This window comes from Heterocephalus glaber, unplaced genomic scaffold (assembly GCF_053883595.1).
Source record: "Heterocephalus glaber isolate CG9 unplaced genomic scaffold, H.glaber_assembly_v1.0 deba00001444, whole genome shotgun sequence".
Lineage (NCBI taxonomy): Eukaryota > Metazoa > Chordata > Mammalia > Rodentia > Bathyergidae > Heterocephalus > Heterocephalus glaber.
In genome coordinates, this window is record NW_028258297.1 from 19,863,650 (window position 1) to 19,884,753 (window position 21,104).

The 21,104-nt window shown below is 35.2% G+C and overlaps 1 protein-coding gene across 4 annotated transcripts in view; it reads right to left on the reverse strand.

Annotated features, from left to right (window-relative positions):
• Pik3c2g (phosphatidylinositol-4-phosphate 3-kinase catalytic subunit type 2 gamma) overlaps positions 1 to 21,104 on the reverse strand; it is a 326,458-nt gene that overhangs the window by 218,767 nt on the left and 86,587 nt on the right. For 3 of the 4 annotated variants that reach the window (XR_002395360.2, XM_021259132.2, XM_087213484.1), the window contains exons 10-13: positions 18,892 to 19,014; positions 11,872 to 11,905; positions 7,849 to 8,044; positions 3,504 to 3,626 (exon numbers count right to left, since the gene is read on the reverse strand). Coding sequence is in view for 3 of the 4 variants with exons in the window: in XM_021259132.2 (XP_021114791.1) it covers positions 3,504 to 3,626; positions 7,849 to 8,044; positions 11,872 to 11,905; positions 18,892 to 19,014 (476 nt within the window). In the remaining variant the exon portion in view is untranslated. The remainder of the gene's footprint in view (positions 1 to 3,503; positions 3,627 to 7,848; positions 8,045 to 11,871; positions 11,906 to 18,891; positions 19,015 to 21,104) is intronic. The other variant, XM_087213485.1, reaches the window with a different exon arrangement.

Here is a 21,104-nt window from a genome sequence, read left to right on the forward strand (position 1 = left end):
GTTTTGAGGAGAACACCAATAGGATTTCCTGGACATGGGATGTGAGAGAGAACATCCGGGCTATAGATTTTGAACTGGGCAATTAGAACTAGAAGTGGACATCCAGAACAGCCATCCATGGGTGGAGCAGTTTGGAATGTGAGACCAGGAATTCAATGTTAGACATATTGAGTGTACAGTGTGTAGTCTGTAACTGGAGCCTGGGGTGGTGACATAGGTTTGGGAGTTGTTGACCTGTAGATGGCATTTAAAGGTATGTGGCTGTACAAGAAACCTATGGAGTAAGAATTCATACAACAGAGAAGAGAATTAAAGGTTAAAATCATAACTGGTGAAGAACAAAAGGAGATGGAGAAAGAAAGGCCAATGAAGTAGGAGTAAGATAAGTGTGGTGTAAATTTCAAGACAGAGCATGATATCACCAGTACCAAATGATCCTGATGGTCTCATAAGAAGAGAAGTGAGAACCAAGCATTGAATTTAGGTTTGCAGGGGACTTGTGATTCTGATCAACAATTTCAGTTTAGCAGAAGTGATGAAGGCCTGATGGGAGTACGTTTTAGTGCACAGGGAAAACTCAACAAAAAGTAAATTCCCTTACAAGGTCATGCTATAAAGCAGAGGAGTATAATAGGATGGCTGCAGGCAGGAGAATGGGATGTGGTTGAGACTGGTTTTTGTTGCTGTTGTTTGGTTTTTAACTTAAGATGTTGAGCACTGTTCATGAGATATAAAAATACATGCTCCAAGATTCTGCATGTTGTAAGAAACAATATGTAAGCTGTGCATAGTGGTGCACATCTTTACGTTCAGCACTTGGGCAGGCTGAAGCAGGAGGATTCCAAGTTTAAACCCAGTCTGGGCAATTTGGGCACTTAAGAAGACCTTGTCTCAAAATAAAAATTAATAAAGGGCTGGGATGTAGCTCACTGCAAAGGCCCTGGATTCAGTCCTCATGATAAGAAAGAAAGGAAGGAAGGAAGGAAGGAAAGAAAGAGAAAGAGAGAAAGAAAGAAAGAAAGAAAGAGAAAGAAAGAAAGGAGAGAGAGAGAGAGAGGTAAGGAAAAGAAAAGAGAAAAGAAAAGATAACGTATGTGACATGCCAGCTAAGGAGTCAGGGTGATTTTAAAGTTAGTTTAACAATCTGCCAGTTATGAAGCATGGGGTAAGTTAATTAAGATTAATAAATGTGGAGTTCCTGTTCTGTAAAGTGGGAATGACAATGTCTGCTTCATATTTTCTTTGTAAATTGGGATGAGATAATATACTTCAATGATGTAATACGATTATTAGAATATAAAAGTCAAAATCTATCTTATTACTAAAGCACAAAGTTTTTATCATCAAATTTACAGTCGTAATAAAATATACTGCCAATTATACTGTAACAAGAACATGTTAATGAAATACAAAAAGAATGTCACAGGTATCTTATAAAATAGTAAATATATTTAAAAGAAATAAAATAAAAAATATTTCTAGGATGAAGTAGTAAACTACTGGAGGAATGAAAGAATCTTTCATAGAAAAATAATACTGAGCAGTCTTAAAGAGAATAAAAATATGGTTTTCTAAAACACCAATTATTTTAAATTTATTTGGAGATGTTTCTCTATGAAATTGGTTTTAGAATTAGATGAATTATCTACATGATAGCATGAATCTGAGTTGAAAATGAATCCAATTTTTCAAAATAACTAAGTAATTTTTAGTTAAATAAGAATAATTTTAGCAATTGAGCTGGCCTATAACTTTTTTGTTTTGTTTTTTTGAGACAAGGTCTTGCTATGTAATTTAGTAGTTTAGGCTGACCTTGACTTCACTATGTAGCCCAGGGTGGCCTCAAACTCACTGCCATTCTCCTGCCTCAGCCTCTTGAATGCTGGGATTACAGGCATGTGCCATCATGCTCTGCTAATCTTTTTTTTAAGGAGACATTTGTTACACAAAATTCATTATTGCCCAACAATATTTACTGGACTTTTACTCTGTCTTGTGGTGTTTTGGCAGCTGAAGACTGAATGATGTTTTTAAAAATAAACTTTGCATCATTTGTAAAAACAGATAAATAAAAATGAACACATCAAAGAAGTTACCATTACAGAAAAGTTCAGAGTCAAGATATTTGACGTGTTTATACAGGAGGTGGAAGCTACCTAGGTGTTACCAAGGTGGGCAAGTAGAATAATTATGTTTCTAGCAAATGGAGGACCTGACACAGGTGTGATTTGTGGGTTCATAGTAGAACAAATAGATCAGATGCAGACTGGGTGCAGGGGAAGGGAATAGGGCTAATTCTAATGAATGAAGGTACAGAGATAAGTAGGATCAAGCCATACAAGCCTTGTGCTCTATGCTCTGATTTGTACTTTGTCTTATAAGAATTGAAAAGCCCCTGAAGAATTTTACAAGCAGAACAGAGTCTGTAATAAGGGAAAAGTATAACATAATTGATGTCAGGTCTTTGGTCAGAGGAATTAAGAACCTTAAGCAAAGAGGGAACATAGAGAGGATAAAGGTCATAGAACAAGGAGGATTTGGTTTTGGATGGGAAGGATAGTGATGTATGTGGAAGTGAACGTCACCAGCCATGTCTCAGGACAGTCTCCATTGAGCATGGTGACAGTAGAGGAGCTAGGTGGTGGTGTTCTAACACAATTCTCTGACTCCTAGGATTCTGATTCATATTTTCAATGAGACTTGGAGCCAAGTTATCTTCCAAGAAAGACAGATCTGAAAGAGCTGAAGGCGAAAGCACTGGGAAATTTTCTTCCAACTGACAAAGGAATAAATTTGGTCCTCATCAGTGATGTAGTGGAGATCTCAGAGAAATAACTGGCTAAGAACCAGTGGATCAGCCATAGGAGTGGCAAGGAAAAGCAGTGATGACTGTGGAAATGCCATGGATGGGGCCCATGAGTCCCCTGAGATTATGCACGAGGATAGAACTTGACTTGGGCAGGGGAGGAAGGGGAGGTGAGGGCAGGAATAGTGCTAAGAAGATTCTTGACAATTTTGACTTAACAGATCTCCACAGGAGGAAGAAATAGGAGTCAATCATTCCCAGGTAGGTGCAAGTTTACCCAATATATGGATGTTTACTGCTAAAGAGCTTGTGACAAATATTTAATTAACTTGCATGAGAAAATGGAAGTTACTTATTAGATGACTTCTGTACTGTATAGGGACCTCCCCATCCCAACTCAAATACAGAGAATTTCTGATTTCTATTGGATGTGAATGATTAATAACTCCCTTTTCCAATTTCCTTTTTCACTCAGTTCAATAGTATGGATTGGACACTTGTCTAGGCTTTTAAATGAACTTTTTAATCTGTTGAATTAACAGCCACTTATCTATTAGTACTACCATATTTGTCACACCAGGATATCAAGTCAACTAGCAACATTTTAAAATCACTCCTGTTGCTTAAAAAAAAGAAAAAAATATAAAGCTGATTTTTACTAGAGAAATGATCCAGCCAGAATAAAGACTAAACTTACGTTTCATTCCAGTTGACCAGTAAAAAAAATAATTTTTTGACCGGAATATTTCTGTAGTTTCTCACTTGGCACAACTTCTTTCCAGCATATGTAAGCCAACAGGAAAACAAAAATGTTTCATAGCTAAAAGAAATAAAATCGATTCAGTAAACTTAACACATTGAAGGAAATAGCTTTCTAACTGGGTCAGTTATTTTTATAGTCAAAAGTCAAATGATAAAGTCATGTTTGCTTGTGTAAAGTGCGCTTTACAAATTGCTTTAAGGATTTATGTTGAGCATGTCAGCAAGACTGCAGAATAAGAAGCACCAATATCTTCCTGTGCCCACAGCAACAACAATTCAACAATGCATGGCTAATTCCTTTTGTGAGGAATCTAGAAGCCAGTGAGGAGGCATCTCTAGCCAGCTTGAGTATAAAGCCAGCCCCATCAAAGCCAGTAGGGAAATGCATGGTGTGATTCACTTGCCAGAGTCTCTCTCTGGCCCAGTGTGGCATCACGGAGGAAACTCTTGACTCCTGGTTTTCCTCTGGGGAGAAAAAGAGAAGGCTCGAAGTTCCATCTAACTTCAGTAGCCCAAGGGAGTGGTTTCTCCCTTCCTTGCATCTAAGTTTTCACAGGAAAGGAACTAGTTTGGGGGCTGCTGAGAGCAAAGACACTGGTGTGAACTGGTGATATTCATCGCCTCTACCCCAGCTCAGCATAGAATGAATGGGTAAAACCCCAACTCACAAACTCTTTGACTCCTCAGTTTATTTAAAAATACATATTTGAGTTTACAAATACATTTATTCATATGAATTTTATTATCAAAATCAAATATAGTCACATTGTAGAATATGGGTGAGATCTCCATTTACAGGTTATTTTAAATTTGTTTGGACTTGTTTGACAATATAGTTTTTGGTCACTTAAAATATATGTCCTCCATTGAAAGAACTTGTACTTTTAAATTCTTTCCAGTAGAGTACAAGATATATATTTATTGGATCAAATTTGTTAGTTGTCTTGGCTCCGTATTCCATGTTTGTCCCCAAATTGCCTCATTAATTTATTAATTCCTGAGAAATGGTGATATCACCTGCCATGATAGTAGTCCATCAGTTTCTTCTTGGATTTCTGTCAATTTTTTAAACTCTCTTACTTCTTATTGGGACTCACATATTTTACTACTATGCCATGATTTTATATTTAATAATGCTCTTTGACTCAAGAGTCCATTATGATTGTCTATATACCAATATTTGGTTGGTGTGTGCACAGTATTTATATTAAGAGGTATTGTACCTGTCTTCCACACATTCCTTGGGATGGTTATACAAAAGCCAAGTTTATCTATGAGACTTGAGTGAAATGAATGAAAGATAAATCTAGACTGTACACATGTACTTTTGATAGTTAAGTGTGACTATTAAGTTTAATAGTCAATTTGATTGACTTGGTAGCTTCCTAGGGGATCAGTAAAGCACACTTCTGAGTGTGTCCGGAGGGATCATGGAAGTATGACTTTGGACTCTATATCTGATCCTTGGCCCCTTCCCCTGTACTCTGCTTTCCAGCTACCATGAAATGAGCAGCTTTGCTCCACCATGCCCTTCTGTCATGATGTTTCTGCTTTGGAATGAATTACCATGGACTGAACCTTCTGAAACTATGAGACAAATTTAAGCTTGGCTCTTTTCAAGTATTTTTGTCCCAGCAACAAGAGTGCTAATATGCAAAGGTATGCTGGGCTGGTGGTCCCAAAGCCCAAGTATGTATCTCAGCTATAATGTCTTCTTCACTCCCTGATGTGCCTTCCTTTACATCTGTCACTTCTTCACATGTTCCAGCTCAGCTTCTGTTTCTGTCTTTGACAATAATATGATATAGGCTAAGTACTCCTCTCAGCCCCAAAGTAACAATCTCAAACCAAGTTTTTAATTAATATTATGAGAAATTTAGGTTTAATATGAATGGGTGCTTAATCACTATGATGAATCACCAAAAGGATTTGTTTAATCAGATGATTGTAAGATATATCTTCATTTGTCTTTTATAGCTTCCTTAAGGCCTTTCCTGAAGGCAGAGTCATGGAGTAGATCATAACTCAGTTTCAAATTCATCAACTATTTATTATTTTAGAGTTCTGTGGCTTAACAAATTAATTCAGTTCACTGCCATTAGATCTAGTCATTATAGCTAAAACCAGATAAAAAGTTGTCAATTTGCTATCTTTCGCACCAGGTTTGTCAGTACTTATGCTTCTGGAGATGGCTCTGGCTTACGTTCTTCCTTGCTGTTTCTTCCCAGGTGTGGCAGCCTGCTTGCAGGATGGTCTCCAGTGATTCTGCCCCCTGGTTTTCAAACCCTTGTACTATGTTTTCCCACAGGATACCAATATGGCAGAAACAATGGTTTATCCCTTCCAAAATTAGGTTACAAAAGACTCCCTCTTTTGTCTTTGATAGTCCCTTCCCCATGAACTTTGTCTCTCCTTGATGGATCTTTGCTCTGTGGAAGCCAACTGCTATGTCTCAAGGACATTCAAAGACAGTTCTGTGGCAGGGAATTCCCAAAGCTACACACTGTGAAGAGATGAGAAATGCCAACAAGCTTGTGAGTGACCTTGGAAGTGGACTCTTCTGCTCAGAGAGTCTTGAGATGACTGTGGCCTTAGTCAACAGTTGGCCGCAACTCAACAGAAACCCTGAGCTAGACCCATCCAGCTAAACTATTCCCCAGGCTCCTGACCCTCACAATATGAACTCACCAGTGTTTGCTCTGCTGAGTTGCTAAATCTTGGGGTAATTTTGTTTGTACCAATCAATAGCTAGGTCCCTAGGGAAACTTGCATGAAGGATACAATTTGTCACCAGGTAGGACATCTTCCTGGGACCTTATCCCAGAACTTATAAGGCTGATTGGTCAACGGATTCTTTAAGAGAATAGTGGTGTCTTTTCCTCTGTCTCCAGCTTTGGTTTTATAGTTTGCTCCTCTAATAAGTGACAGGTGTAATTTTGTTTTTTCTATCAACATTCTCATTGATTATAGAGGCGTTCAAAGAAAATTATTAGTTTATTCTATAATTTTATATACATAAATACAAGTCTGCCTATGTTAATAAGTGTGAAAATGTTTAAAATCCTCTCAGTATTTTTACTCTGCATATAGGAATTATGTAGAGAAATATGAAGAAAGAGGGCTCGATAGACAGTTCATACAAATACAGACTGCATTTTCAATCTACTCATGCATTTTACATTTACACATATATCTTTATCTATACACATATATATCTATACATATATATATGTGTTCTATACATATAACTTTATATGTATTTACCTAGCTACAATGTTTTTTCCATGTGAACTAAAATTAAAGAATACATATTGATGGTTAGAAAACTTTAAGAAAATATTCATTAGAGTAGGAATTGGTAATAGTATATGTTAGCCTTTTAAAATTCATCATAAAATTAAGAAAAGGAAAAGATCATGAAAGTATCATACCCCGAATTCTAAAAAAATGTGTGTGGTACTTTTTAATAGATAGGATTTCCTTTAAAAGCTAATAAATATTTATATAGTCTAAAAATACTTACTAAACTAAAATTATTTATCTTTACTGAAATATTTTGTTTTTATTTGAGATGCCAAATGTAAAAGATACAACATATTCATTAACAAATATAGTTAGTATTCTATCAACTTTAATTAGTATTATAGATATAACCTATACAAATTTTAAATTTTTTATGAGATGTTACCCTAATTATGGTATTAAAAATGACATAATAATGTCAGCTCACCCCCAAACCCAGTGATTTCCATGTATAACTGTCATTCATTTTTATTAAACCTCAAAAATCCTTGGCTGATTTTCCTGATCAAAATACTAAGCTCATAAAATATCTACCACTATAACTGATGAGAATCAGGGTGAGTTTTTTTTCCTATTTTTAAATATTCTTCATCTCCCTGTATGTATGTGTATGTTTCTCTCTCTCTCTCTCTCTCTCTCTCTCTCTCTCTCTCATCTTCTCTTAATTTTCTTTCCATTAGCATTAGTCAATTAAATCTAAACAAGAAAAAGAAAATTTTAGGGCAGCCACTGCACAGAATGAATATTTTGTATTTCTGTAATGTTATATTGACAATAGCAACTAGTTTTAATACAAAGAGTGGAAGGGGGAAGATAAATGCCTATTGGAAATCTGAATTTTTAAATAGTGGTTTTAAGAAATTTCAAAAATTCTATGAAATGCTTGTTCCTGTAAATAATAACAAGCTAACTAACATCCTATCAAATTAGAAGTTATAGGTAAAGTAATCAACCCTCGTGTGAGAAGTCGCCCTCACCTGTGCACCCATGGCTCTGGGATGTTGTGCATCGCTGACACCGTAAAGCTGAGGTGGGAATCTAGCCCGGGGTGCACCGGGGAAATGCTTCCGGGTGCACTCACCGGCTGAAAATCGGCGTAGAAGCTGCTGCAGTAGATGCCAATTAGCTGGTAGATGGACATGGATAGTTTAGTTGTCACTTTCTCTATAAAGCCTAGGGGAGAAAAAGAGATCAGGAAGTCTCCAAAGGGTCATATTTATCATAAACTACCCATTATAGTTTTGGAATTTCTTATGATAAAATTTAATTAAAATGACCTTTTACCAATCAAAGCCAATCAGCCATCTGCTCCTCTGAATGCAGTCTGCTTACTTGCAAGTAGATTAGATATCAAGATGCTTCCATATATTCCTTAGAAAATTTGAAAGCATGCTTCTGAATCACAAATTGGAGGTTCTTTTTAGGATTAACTTGGCATTCTGATCAATTGTAGTTTGCAGTAATTTTGTTCTAGTTTATGGCTATTAAGAGTTAATTTTCAGATAGACATTTTGTACATAGCTTACAAATATTTCAAACAAATTCGATCTAAACAATTAATCATAATAAATTTGATTATGCTCTGATGTTTACCACTAACTAAACACTTTTTATACACTGTGGTGATATAAGAAGAAAGTGATAAAAGCCCATGGCTGGAGTGTGAAACAAGTTTGAAATGAAAGGTTTGTGCCGCTTACCGAATCTCTTCAAAATCAAAGTGTTTATTGAATTTCACCATTAACTGCTTAAAGGGAATCTATTCCTGTGTTTCCCCGAAAATAAGACCTAACAGCCTATCCTTGCCTGACCTGCCATTACAGAGCAGCCACTGAGCAAGACAACAGTGAGGCCATCTTCTGCAGGACACTGGCTATCACCATGGTAACGACCAGCTAGGGTTTATTTTCCAGTTAGGTCATATTTTTGGGGAAACACAGTCTTAAAGTAACTTGCCATGAAGGAAGAAAAATGATATAGAAGCTAGTAGTTTTCCCCTAGTAACTGAGGAGATGTTAAGAGAACAAACACATCACTAGATATTACATTCTTAAAATATGCTGGGGTATGATGCTTTCATCATATGCTGACCAAGTCACCAGCCACCATTATTTATTCAAAAGCACACAGCTTCCTCATACACTGCTTCAAAAATGTAAGTGGTTTTTTGGTTTCTAGTTGCTTTGAAAAGAAAATGGTACAAAGAGCTAGCTTTTTTTCCCCTCAATGGTGTGCAGTGTTCTCCAGCTGAGGTCTGTGGGTACCACCCGGAAGCCAGCATCAACATGGAGCTGCTTTCCACACCCAGTTCCTCATCAGCTCTATCGACAATTAAATATTTTTGTTCAACACGTGCTATTATTCACTTAGTTATTCATACATTTGTACAAATTGAGGAGATACACCAATTTTACTTATTTGCTATATTTCTTAAATGATACCCTTTGTTGCAACAGCTTGTGAGGGGAAGCACAGTGAAAGAGCTATAATTATATTTCACTGGGAAATCAGCAGTAGCAACTAATGAAGCAGAAGAGGGAAGCAGCATAAAAATAGTTTTGAAAGACACCTCATCAAACTCTGGAGGCCAATGAATAGGGACTTTCCTGAACCACAGGAGGCAAAAAATTATAAATTTACAAAAACATCTTGTTTCTCAGTTCCCAAATTATACTGCTGGTGCTCTGAGTTGGGAAGCACGAACTTCCAGTCAAAAATTCCCGATCTTGGGCCGGGGATTAGCCTGCTGCGCAAGCGCAGGGACCTGAGTTTGATCCCCGGTACCAAAAACAAAAAACAAACAAACAAACAAAGAAAAATTCCCGACCTTGTGCAAAGGTGCCCATGAATACCCATCTAAAATATATTATAGTGCTCGCTTCAGCAGCACATGTACTAAAGTACATTGTAAAGTTGGGTTAGAGATCTTTTTAGTTCAAGGCCTGTAGGTATTTCAGTGAATTCTCATAATTTTGATAATCCCTTAAACTCCACTCTATATGGAAAGACAATTTTTGGTTATCCTTTGCTTCTTTGAAGTTGCTTAGAGATATGTGCATATGCATTGTACTTTACTTCTAGAATTCTGGATGAAGATATATTTCACATGACATCAACAAAATGTATTAAGGACTCAAGACCCATGGGCTAGAAATATGTTGAAACAATGTTTACCACATCTGATTTTATTCTGAGAAAATAATGATTATGCCATGAAATAAATCTTTCTATGTATATGTGTCTCTCTATATATGTAATTATAATGTGCTAACTAGAATCTGTTGTGATTTTCATAGCATATAAGTCTCCAGGAACAGTCCTGTACATTTTGACAAAGGCTCACGCTCCAACCCTTTGAGAAATGATGGGAACAGGACATCTCTTTACATTTACATCATTCCTGTTAAGTGAAATAAGTTAGACACACAAGTTCAAATATTGCATGGTTTCTCTTGCATGAGAAATAATATACAGATATAGTTATATAGAAGATATGGATATATAGGTAGATATAAATGAGCAAAACACAAGAGAAATAGGAAGTAGGAAGAAGTTCATATACTTCCCCAAATTACATATTTTAAAATATTTCAATATATATGCTAATTTGTCTCATTTATACTACTAGTTTATCTTAGTTTGTTGAAAAAAGTTTGGGTTCTTATCTGTTTCTTTCTTTGTCATAAGTATCTTTTCGGTTTACATCTTCTACTCTTCTTTGAAGATAACACACAGCGTATTAACTATTGTTATTCTCTTACTGTTATGAAAGTTTGTTTTACATTTTCTTAAAATAAAAAGCATGTTCAAAACAGGAAAGAAGACCAGGCCAGTTCCGGTCTGCACACCTCCAGCTGTCTACTCCAGGCACTGTCACATAGACTCTTGGTAGGAACGCTGTAAGGGATGTCACCCTTCTAGTCCTCTATGGTGCTCCACAGTTCCTGAACACTAGAATAGACACTTATGCACCAACTCAGTTGTTTTTCCCATATCCTCTGGCACCCCATTATCTTCTGTGATGGGAGGTGGGGGCGTTCCTCAAATACAATTGAATGCCCACTTTCTTTCAAGTGGCGAGAATTAGAATGGAGAGGATATCCATCCCGCTGGACACATTTATGCCCAGTCCCTTCCACATCCAAAGGTATGAGGCCAACATCTGGAGCCCGTCCCCACTGCTTGTGCAGACAGCAGCAGCCCTGATCTACCTCACCTTTCACGTATCTTAGGACAACTGTAGATTAAAGAATTGGGTCTGGGATCATGGAATTAAGAAATGGCAGAGTTGAAACTCAAGACCAGTCTTGCCTGATTTGAAGTCAGGCTCTCCTTTACACCACATGACCACATACTCACTATTTCTGTGGAAGTGAACTCCTCCTGCAGCTTGCAATTTCACAAGCCCAGAGCCCCCTGTAAACACTAATTATTTCAGAACATAATCCTCCTACCTATTATATAAATTGGATCTTCCAAATAAAGGTTGAATTTGAAATTAGTGGCTCTGGAGACCAACATTTGTTACTTTTCTGATTGTTTTTACATCAAAGTATAATTAGGTTAATAGTAAAATTTTACACTGCCTTGGAATGGTTATAAGGGTACTTCTAATATTTTTTAAAATTTAGCTCTCTTGACTATTCTCATTTTGTAAAATATGTCAGGATAAAAGTTCAGAGAATGTAGATTTTTATTGCCTTACAGAATTATCACTTTCATCAGTAAAAAGGGTTTTGGTGAAGCATTTTTTTCCCCTCTCAGAGCCTTTGATGTGTGAGTACCTATTACCATAGCATTTGACTGAAACACCGAAAAAGTTATTTGACTTTGGATAACTCAATTTTTTTCTTTTTCTCTTTCTCTCTCTCTCTTTCTTTCTTTCCTTTCTTCTTTCTTTCTTTCTTTCTTTCTTTCTTTCTTTCTTTCTTTCTTTCTTTCTTTCTTTCTTTCCTTTCTTTTCTTTCTTGTTAATATAGTTGAGTACATGTGTGTTTTACCTTTTGTTGAAGTCTCTGAACTCTGATGAACATTCTGAAAAAAACACATACAAAAATATGTTTGTTATTCAGACAACAAATTTGCAAAATAATCAAAGGAGTAATTTCCAAAATTTAAACACTAAAATTTCTCTTGGATGACAAAAAGAAATGTTTCCTAACATCATATATCTATGTTGATTACTTAAAAAGAAAATATCTAAATTATAAGATTAAAAAAAATCCCTCCAAATATTGTAATGAACAATTTGGGTTATGTGACTTTTTAAAAAAGTTGCCAGTCAGTTTGTAATAGCTAAAACTTGGAAACAGCCCAAATGCCCATCAACTGGAGACTGCATAAAGAAAATGCGTTTTTTTAAAATAAAATGGAGTACTACTCAAACATAAAAAAAAATAAATTAGAGACACTTACAGCAAAATGGATACACATTGAGGCGATACACTTAAGTGAAATAAATAGGACACACGTGTATAAATACCGAATAGTTTCTCTGGTGTGAGACACTGAAAGTGTAAATAAGGACTAAAAGGTATAATGGATAATGTGAAATAGGAAGAAAAGGGACAAAGGGGAAAGGGAAGTTGGAGGGGTAGGGGAAAGGAAAGAAGGGAATGGAATTAATATGAGAAAATTAAAAAAAGGAAACAAAGTCTTTGTAGATAGGGAGGGATGGAGGGGTTGAAGGGAGGGGAGGGGAAGGGGGAAAATAAAAACCAAGAGAGACTATGCAAAGGTGCAAATTTTCAATGATGAATGTCATTATATTGTATACCTAAAATGTACCAATAAAAGGATATACAGTTAAAAAACAAGTTGCTAGCATGGGCTTATCCTTTTCATTGCTATTAGAATATTTCTATAGACACTACCTAGTCACAGTTTCCTTACATAGCAGTAACTAATCTTTTGATATGAACACATTTCCTGTTCTCTCTGTGTAGTGTGTCTGTTTCTTATTATAAGCAGTTACTCAGATTCAAGCTGTGGCTAGCACTAAAAAGAGGACTGAAGTGGACAGAATCATACAGGTTTACTACATAGTTTCATTTTTTTTTCTTTTCTCCTTTGATTGGGGAATTGAGACCAATCACTTTGAGAATTATTACTGACAGTGACTTATTCTTGTAATTGCCTTGTTTTCTTGTTGCTGATTTCCTCTCTTTCCCTTCTACTTAACTGCTCACCCCACACGGTGTATTCATTCTATTCGACCTTTTATCATTGTTAGTTGTACTACCTCTTCCTAGGATACCCTTGAGAATTTTCTGAAGTGTGTTTTTGGTGATTGTAAATTTCTTTAGGTGCTCTTTATTTCTCCATTCATTTTGAAAGATTGTTTTGCGAGATAGATCAGCCTGAGTTGAAAATGGTTTTCTCTTAAGGCTCATCACTTCACGCTAAGCTCTCCTGGCCTTTAAGGTTTGCGTGGATGAGTCTGCTACAATTCTAATAGGTTTACCTTTATAAGTGATTCATTGATTTTCTCTAATGGCTTTTAAGATTCTGTTCTTGAGCTGCAGTTCGGGATTTTATCTATGATATGTTGTAGAGAATTTCTTCTCTGATTGTGGCTATTTGGGGTTCTATATTTTTCACTTATCTGGGTGTTATTTTTTTTCTCTTATTCAGAAGGTTTTCTGCTATTATTTCAGTATACAAGCACGTCCTTGCTCTGCAGATGGGAAACATGATCAGCCCTCTGGTCTCTGCTGAGTGCAGGCTAGGGTAGGGGCTGAAGTGGACTGTTGATCTAAAGGCTGATGTTTCTGGGCTCTGGTTACTCCCTACATAGGGCCTGTGCCTTTCCTATCCCAAGCCTATACTTTTCTGGGGTCTCTCTCTGGCCCACTCCCTCTCCATTGTGACCTCTGGTGGTTGTCTCTCACCCAGTCACTTGGGGGTTACACTGGAGTCCCTGAAGTTCCTGGCCAGGTCCATACTTTTTCTCTGGGTCTGCTGGCTTTCTGGGCTTACCTTTCATCCCAGGCATTGTCCTCATCCAGGACCAGGTCAGCTTGTTAGTCCACTCCTCTGCTGCCCCATGTCAAAGGGAAGCAAAATGGAGGGCCATCTTGGAGTTGATGGACGGTTGTGCCCTTGCTCTGGGGGAGGGGTGCTGCATGTATGGTGCGGGCCTGTTTGCTCAGGTCTTTACTTTCATCTTTTTTGGAACCATGGACGTACTCTGGTGGCTTAGGATTTGCTGGCTATAACTTCATTATTATGAAACTTACACAAAGTGACCAACAGATTCACTAAAAATAAAGTTTCAGCCCCGAAGAAAATTCAATTTTCTAATAAGATCTATTTTGACACAAATTTTTAAAAATTAAACAATTATCCTTATTATTTTGATTCAGGATCTCACTGTGTTTTCTAGACTGGTCTCAATTTTCTAGGTTCACATGGTCCTCTTGCTTCCACCTTCTGAATAACTAAGACTATAGGTATACACCTCCATGCCTGTCCCTATTTTCTTTAATTAAAAAATTTAAAGTTTGTTTTTAATAAAATCAAATTAATTAAAAACCAGATTTCTTGGGCTGGGTATTTAGCTTAGTGGTTCCACTGCCTGCCTTGCAACCACAAGGTCCGAGTTCAATCTCTGGTACCAAAACAACAACAACAACAACAACAACAACAACAACAGCAAAATAGATTTCTTAAACAAATAACTGTTTTCTTGTGTCAAAGAACTTGGTATACTATTCTTTTAGAGAAAGAACATTTCTACCATTTTGAAAATATCATTAAATTTATATGCAACTTCACTTGAAAGTCTAATCCATATGAATCTTCTCAGAAGCACTTCTATTAGGTAGAATATTTCATCTGAGTACAGCAACAACCACCAGTCTTAACAACTGCATGTAAGATCTTCACCCCATCCATGTGGGAAAGATTATTAAAGATTTTAGCTCTACTGAACTAGAATTCAATTTATTCAGAAATACAGACTTGTATTATAAAATCACCATGACATCCACCTACACCACTGTGTGAAAGAAGATATTTTTCACTATGTGGTTTCTTTTTTGTATGAGTGTTTAATGGAAATATATTAGGTGAGCCTCTGGACTAAGATGTGAAGCACAGGAAATTCTTTCCAGTGCTAAGTGGAAACATGGAATAGAGTGTAACTACATTTGTGATATAATTTTTCATCTTGCCAAAACTTACATTTAATAAATACCTAATTACTTCCTTTCATGGCAGGAAATAGTCTCTTGCAAGAAGACCAAAACTGAAGCCAAGAAAAAGGGAAGCTTCTCATATTTCAGAATTTGTTGGCAGAAGACCTACAATTCTCAGTATTTCTTTAATCTCAGGTTTGTCGTGGGTGGATAGCTTTAATTATTTGGGCATTGTTAACTACAGTTTGTTACTGCACAAATTCTGCAAAATGTACTTATTAATCATGCCATTATTCTTATATAACTGTTCACAACTAATATAAGATGGAAAAGATATGAGCAAAAAGTTTGAATGCAAAAGATGATGTAGAATAAGTGAACTTTTCAAGTCTACTGAAAATAAGTAGGATATGTTTGGAGTGCGGTCTATCGAACCATCCACATGTTAAATAAAACTCAGGAACTGTCAACTTTTTTCATCATTTCCGTGAATGAAAATAATTTCAGTCTTATCAAAACACTAGACAATTAAAATTTTATGTAATGAGTTTAGCTGCAAAGAAAAATTATACCAAACTTAGTTCTTAGAAGTACATAAGGAAAAAAAAAAAAGAAGTACGTAAGGATTATGAAATGTGAATATGACAGTTTCTTGAGCATTATAATTGTTCATGGCTTTTCTAGGAAATAACTAATGTTTCCAGGAAGGGTTCTTTTGGCTTCAGATAAACTGCATGTTTAATATTTCCAAGGAAGTTGTCATTTCTGTTCTTTTGGAAAGTTTCAGAAAGTGAATATATTAAAGATAATGCTGTTTATACCTAGGAATTCTTTCACATTATTTGAAGTGCTTCATCCTAAAATTGTATTTTCCTCATTCAGAGGCCTGTTGTTTGTTTCTGGTGATTGAACAAAAAGCTGGACATAAAAGCTGAAAAACAGCCCAACAGTCTTAGCAGAAGAGAAGACACACGTCCACATTCCCACACCTCGTCCCCTTCCCACTGTGTGCCTGAGGTTCACCTTTGTCACAGGGCTGTGATCAAAGGCTGTGAGATGATGCTGGTGCAACTGATGCTTGTGCGAATTCATGTTGACCTCATGAAGAGGATTTCCAAAAACTATCACCAGCACCACCACCAGGAACAGTAATGTTCCTTATTCTAGTTACACTGTTATCTGGGCCCTTTGTTATCATTATTTCCTTTACTCACAAGAACTCTGCAAATTCTGCTTCATTTTTCTACTTTAGAGATGAGGAAGTTAAACTCTGAGAAATGAATTAATTTTCCAAGGTATATTCAGCCAGAAACTGGTCAATCTTGAATTAAATCGTGTTTGTACTACCCTAAGATCAATGTATTTTTATTAACCCCTCCAGCTGCCTGTATTGTCTCCAAAATGTGATCATCTAGGAGGAACTAATAGCTTATTGAAAGTTACTCACTACTTGTTATCCTGACTTAAGTTCACTTATTGGAAGGACTTTGTACATATAATTCTCTAGTTTTAGTATTCATCAAAATAATTATCTTCAAAACATACTGGTGGTATGGTTTTCAAGACTATGATGTAATTTTTTTTACTTTGACCCAAGATTTTTTAAAAAAATAATCAAATTAAATGTGAGCACATCAGACTTCTTATCTTGATATCATTTGTGAAAACTGTAGCTATTAATATCTACACACAGAAACAGTTTTGGAAAATACGTAACTATTTAATTTGGGTCTGTAATAGTTGGAAAGTAAGATAATAGGTGTTTCTCCCTTAAGAAAAGTAAAAGGAAACAAACAGGAAGTTATCTTAGACATTGAATTTGATAATTTATTGATTATACTATTTGGTTTCTCCATCATATTGTGCTTTCAGTTTTTAATTCATATTTATCTTCAACATATTTGGTGATGTGCTTCTATGGCTCCTGAATCATTGATGCGTGTGTTGTAAATAAATTATTAATTTTCTACTTATTTTCATTATCTAGTCATGTTAAAAGAGCTCTGATTAACATAAGATATAACCAAGCATGAAAAAGTTACTGAATTCTTATAGCTATTGAAGCTATTTGCAACATTGAAAAGTAAGTACAATGATTTATGAATTCAGTAATGATATGGTTATATGCATTAAATCAATCTTTGGGGGAATTTCAAGCCTACCATATTTGAAAGAAATATAATATCTACTGTTGTTTTTCATGAAAGTGAGGAATGCATATACTTGCTGCCTAAAGAAGTTATGTATATATGAGCATGTGTATGTGTGTATAAATGCTTGGGTTTAAATTTCTATTATGTCATTTAATAATCCTGTGTATACAAGCATTATGAATATCAGATTTTGATAGTAAAATAAATTTAAAACACCATATTGATGGCATTGTTGTGAGGATAAATTGAAAGGAAATAATAATTAAATTGAACGAGTAGTATATATATGAAACTGTTTTATCTATTAAAATGCACTATCAACAATTAACTATAACTGTTCCCTCTTGGCCATAGTATTGTTTTCTGAGATTTCAGTTACCTGTGGTCAATTGCTTTCCAAAAATAGTAAATGTAAAATTCCAGAAAGAAACAATCTATAATTCTAACTTGTTCATTATTCTGCATACTATGATAAAATCTCTTAATGTTCCATGTTTTGTCACCCAGGACTCAAATTACCCCTTTACTCAGTATCCACACATTATATACTACCCATCCCCTAGACACTTAGTACCTATCTGTGTTATCAGATCAACTGTCACAATTTTGTAGAGCTTGTGTTCCTATAATCCTTAATTTATTTTTTTTTCATTAAGCTTATTGGTACATTTTAGATATACAATACAGTTACATTCATCATTGGGATCTTGTACCTTTACATGATGTATCTTGGTTTTTATTTTCCCCCATTCCTCTGCCTTCCCTTCAACCCCTCCACCCTTCCCTATTTACAAAGACTTTGTTTCCATTTTTTCCTTTTCTCATATTTATTTTATTTAACAATGGTTTCAAAGTGCCAGAGGAGTGATATTGTCAATTTTATTACATTTTACTTTTATAATTGTTCCACTTTATTACTGTGCCTAATTTATAAATTCAACTTTATCATAGGTATGTCTGTATAGGAAAAAACATGGTATATGTAGGATTTAGTACTATCCATAGTTTTGGGTATCCACTGGAGAAACTAAGACATACCCTGAGGATAAAAGGAGGCTACTATATTATTATGATATTATATCTTTCTGCTTCATCATTTGCTAAACTAAGGATGATAGATTTATCATTACTCAGATTTACTAATACTTTTGGGGGCAATGATCACACTGCCATTCTCTCTTGTTTTCTGAGATTTAAAAATCATCACACAATGATTATTTTCAAACTGGGAAATCAGTAAAGGAAGCTAGAGAAATTCATTCTGCACTTACAGTAGCAAGGTGCACTAGCAATTCAGCAAATGACATTTAAAAACCTGATTTGTTCTTTCCTATATATGTCTGTGTGTTCATGTGCATGAGCAGTTATAATTGCACAGATCAGTGCACAGGATTCCCATTAGAGGTGTACATACACACTTGCATGTGAATATTATGCAAGTATATCCACCTAGGTAAGACTGATTGCAGTTTCACTTAGATGTTACAGGGTAGTCCCAAACTTCAAAGATGTAAGACATTTCCTTTTTAATTTAATTAAATCTACTTGACATAATAGGATCAAGCTGTCATTGCCCCCAAATGAAGAAATTTACTGTCTGCATGTCATACACAAACACACAAGTATACACATACACACAGATGTATAGTTGCCAGCCCAAAGTCTTTACCCTCTTTAATTAATTTGTGAACTTGGGTTTAATGAATGTGTAATAAATGAGTATATTTACCTCTCCTGTTCTCTGAGGAATTAATTTTAGTTCATTTACTGCATCTGTAATTTGTTTGGTTTCAACACAGCCAAGGACACTGCATAGATTTTTAACTTCTTCTATAATATTATCCACGTATTGCTGTAGATGACAAGATTCACCCATTACTATTTGTTAAAATTCACAAGGTACTAATTTATCTTCAAATTAACTCTCTTTCCATGAAAAAGGAAATGGAATAAAATGTGGTTGATTGTTCCTACATAAAAGATTCCCAAGAGTCTGGTTAGCCTGTGACCTAAGTCATAATTTAGACCAGTAAATGTTTGAAAGTAGGCTTAACTCAACACTGATTTACTTACTTTATTCACTTATTAGCTAAATTAATTCTAATGTAGCACTACTGGAAATGAAATATGACCAAGGGAGAATGAGGGAGGGGAGAAGAAAGAGGGAGAAAAAGAAAAAGTGAGACAAAGATAAGGACTCACAATACAAAATATTTTAAGTCTACTTATTATAGAGCATTTTATTAGCAATACATTATCAACATGAAGAAAAGACATTTGTTTTACATTATAGGACACTGATTTCTCTTTCTGGAAAAGTCATACTTTTTAATATATTGTGATTTTTACAAACACTGAAAACTTATGACAGAAACCTGGGTAGAGTAACTAATACTATGAAAGACAAAGCAGAGATTTCAAAGATGTCAACAGAGTTGATCAATGAAGATGCAATTTAAGACACATTTTTAGTTTTTGATAGATTAAAAATATACAACTACTCATAACATAGAGAAGAAAACTCTGAATAATCCCTATAGAAAAAAGTCAATTATTTCATTCATGTTTGAACTCTGTATGAGTGTGATGTGGCTACCAGAACATGGACTTCATTAATAAAATGAATCAAATTACATATAACCTCAATAACTAGAAAGTTACAAATTTATCACATTTTAAATGTGTATCATCAACACTGGAGCTCAATTTTGGGTATCATATTTGAGCATAGACTTGGATTAGTCAGATTTTTCCAAAGAAGATCAACCCCACTATTAATACACTGTAAATACATTTATTCATTCATAACAGCATAGCAGACAATATTTTCAGCTCTGCAATCAGGATGCATGTATGTAAATTCTGGCTCTTCTTTCTACCTGTGATCATCATTAGAATATTTAACTTCTATGTACCTAGGTTCTCTATGAAGTAGGACCAATAATAACAAATTATAAGTTTGTTGTAAAGATTGAATGACATACACTATGAAAAAGTAAAGGCAGAGAATAATGGTTAAATTTTAATATTAAATTAAATTTTAGCCATTCACACAGATGTTTCAGTTTGTAAGAGAAATCAGACATTCCACATATACGGTTAGATAATAAAATGAACTAAAAAGTCATAAAACTATGAGTAAGGTACATATTAGGTGCTATTTTTTATTCATAATTCAAACTTGGTATGGGATACATATGAATTTGTAAAAATTCATTAATATTACTAATTAAAATGCAAATATTGGGTTAACTTGGGTCACTAGGTAGTTGGTAGCTAATTTGCTGAATCTACGATACCAATCTTATTGTATTTCTTATCTGATTTATTTTTCTCACTTAATATTCACAAAATTCTGAAAGATAAATATTATATTCTTTATATTCATGAGTGAATGAGTTTGTTAGAATATTTTGAGCAAAATATTGCAATTATAAAATTACCCTGGTGATTAATTGAATATGAAAAACCAATAGGAAAGTAGGACTTAAGGTGATTCTGAAATTTCATATTTGGGAAACTAAGACCATATGATGGCATTAATCATGGCAGAAACACAGACACAGTGGAAAGAATTTTAGTAGGATCGTCATGCATGTGTTTTTTGACACACAGAGCTTTAGCTGTCCAGGGGAAGTGCAGGGGACCTAACTCCAGCAATTACTGGAAAGGGAAACATAGATACCCTACATACAGGCATACATACAAAAAGACATACACATATGCCACGTTCATATAAACATTAGATGAGATGAATTGTCAGGGAAAAAAATACATATAATTGCACAATTTAGTCCTAAATAAAGATCAGCTAGCTTTCTAGGTGACAGAAATTTAGAGGGAAACTTGAGCCTGGCAGTAGCTCCAACACTGAGGCTACCATGGCCTGAGGCTGGACTAGGCCTTCAGGCTGAAGGGTTAGTGTTTATTGCTTGTATTGGG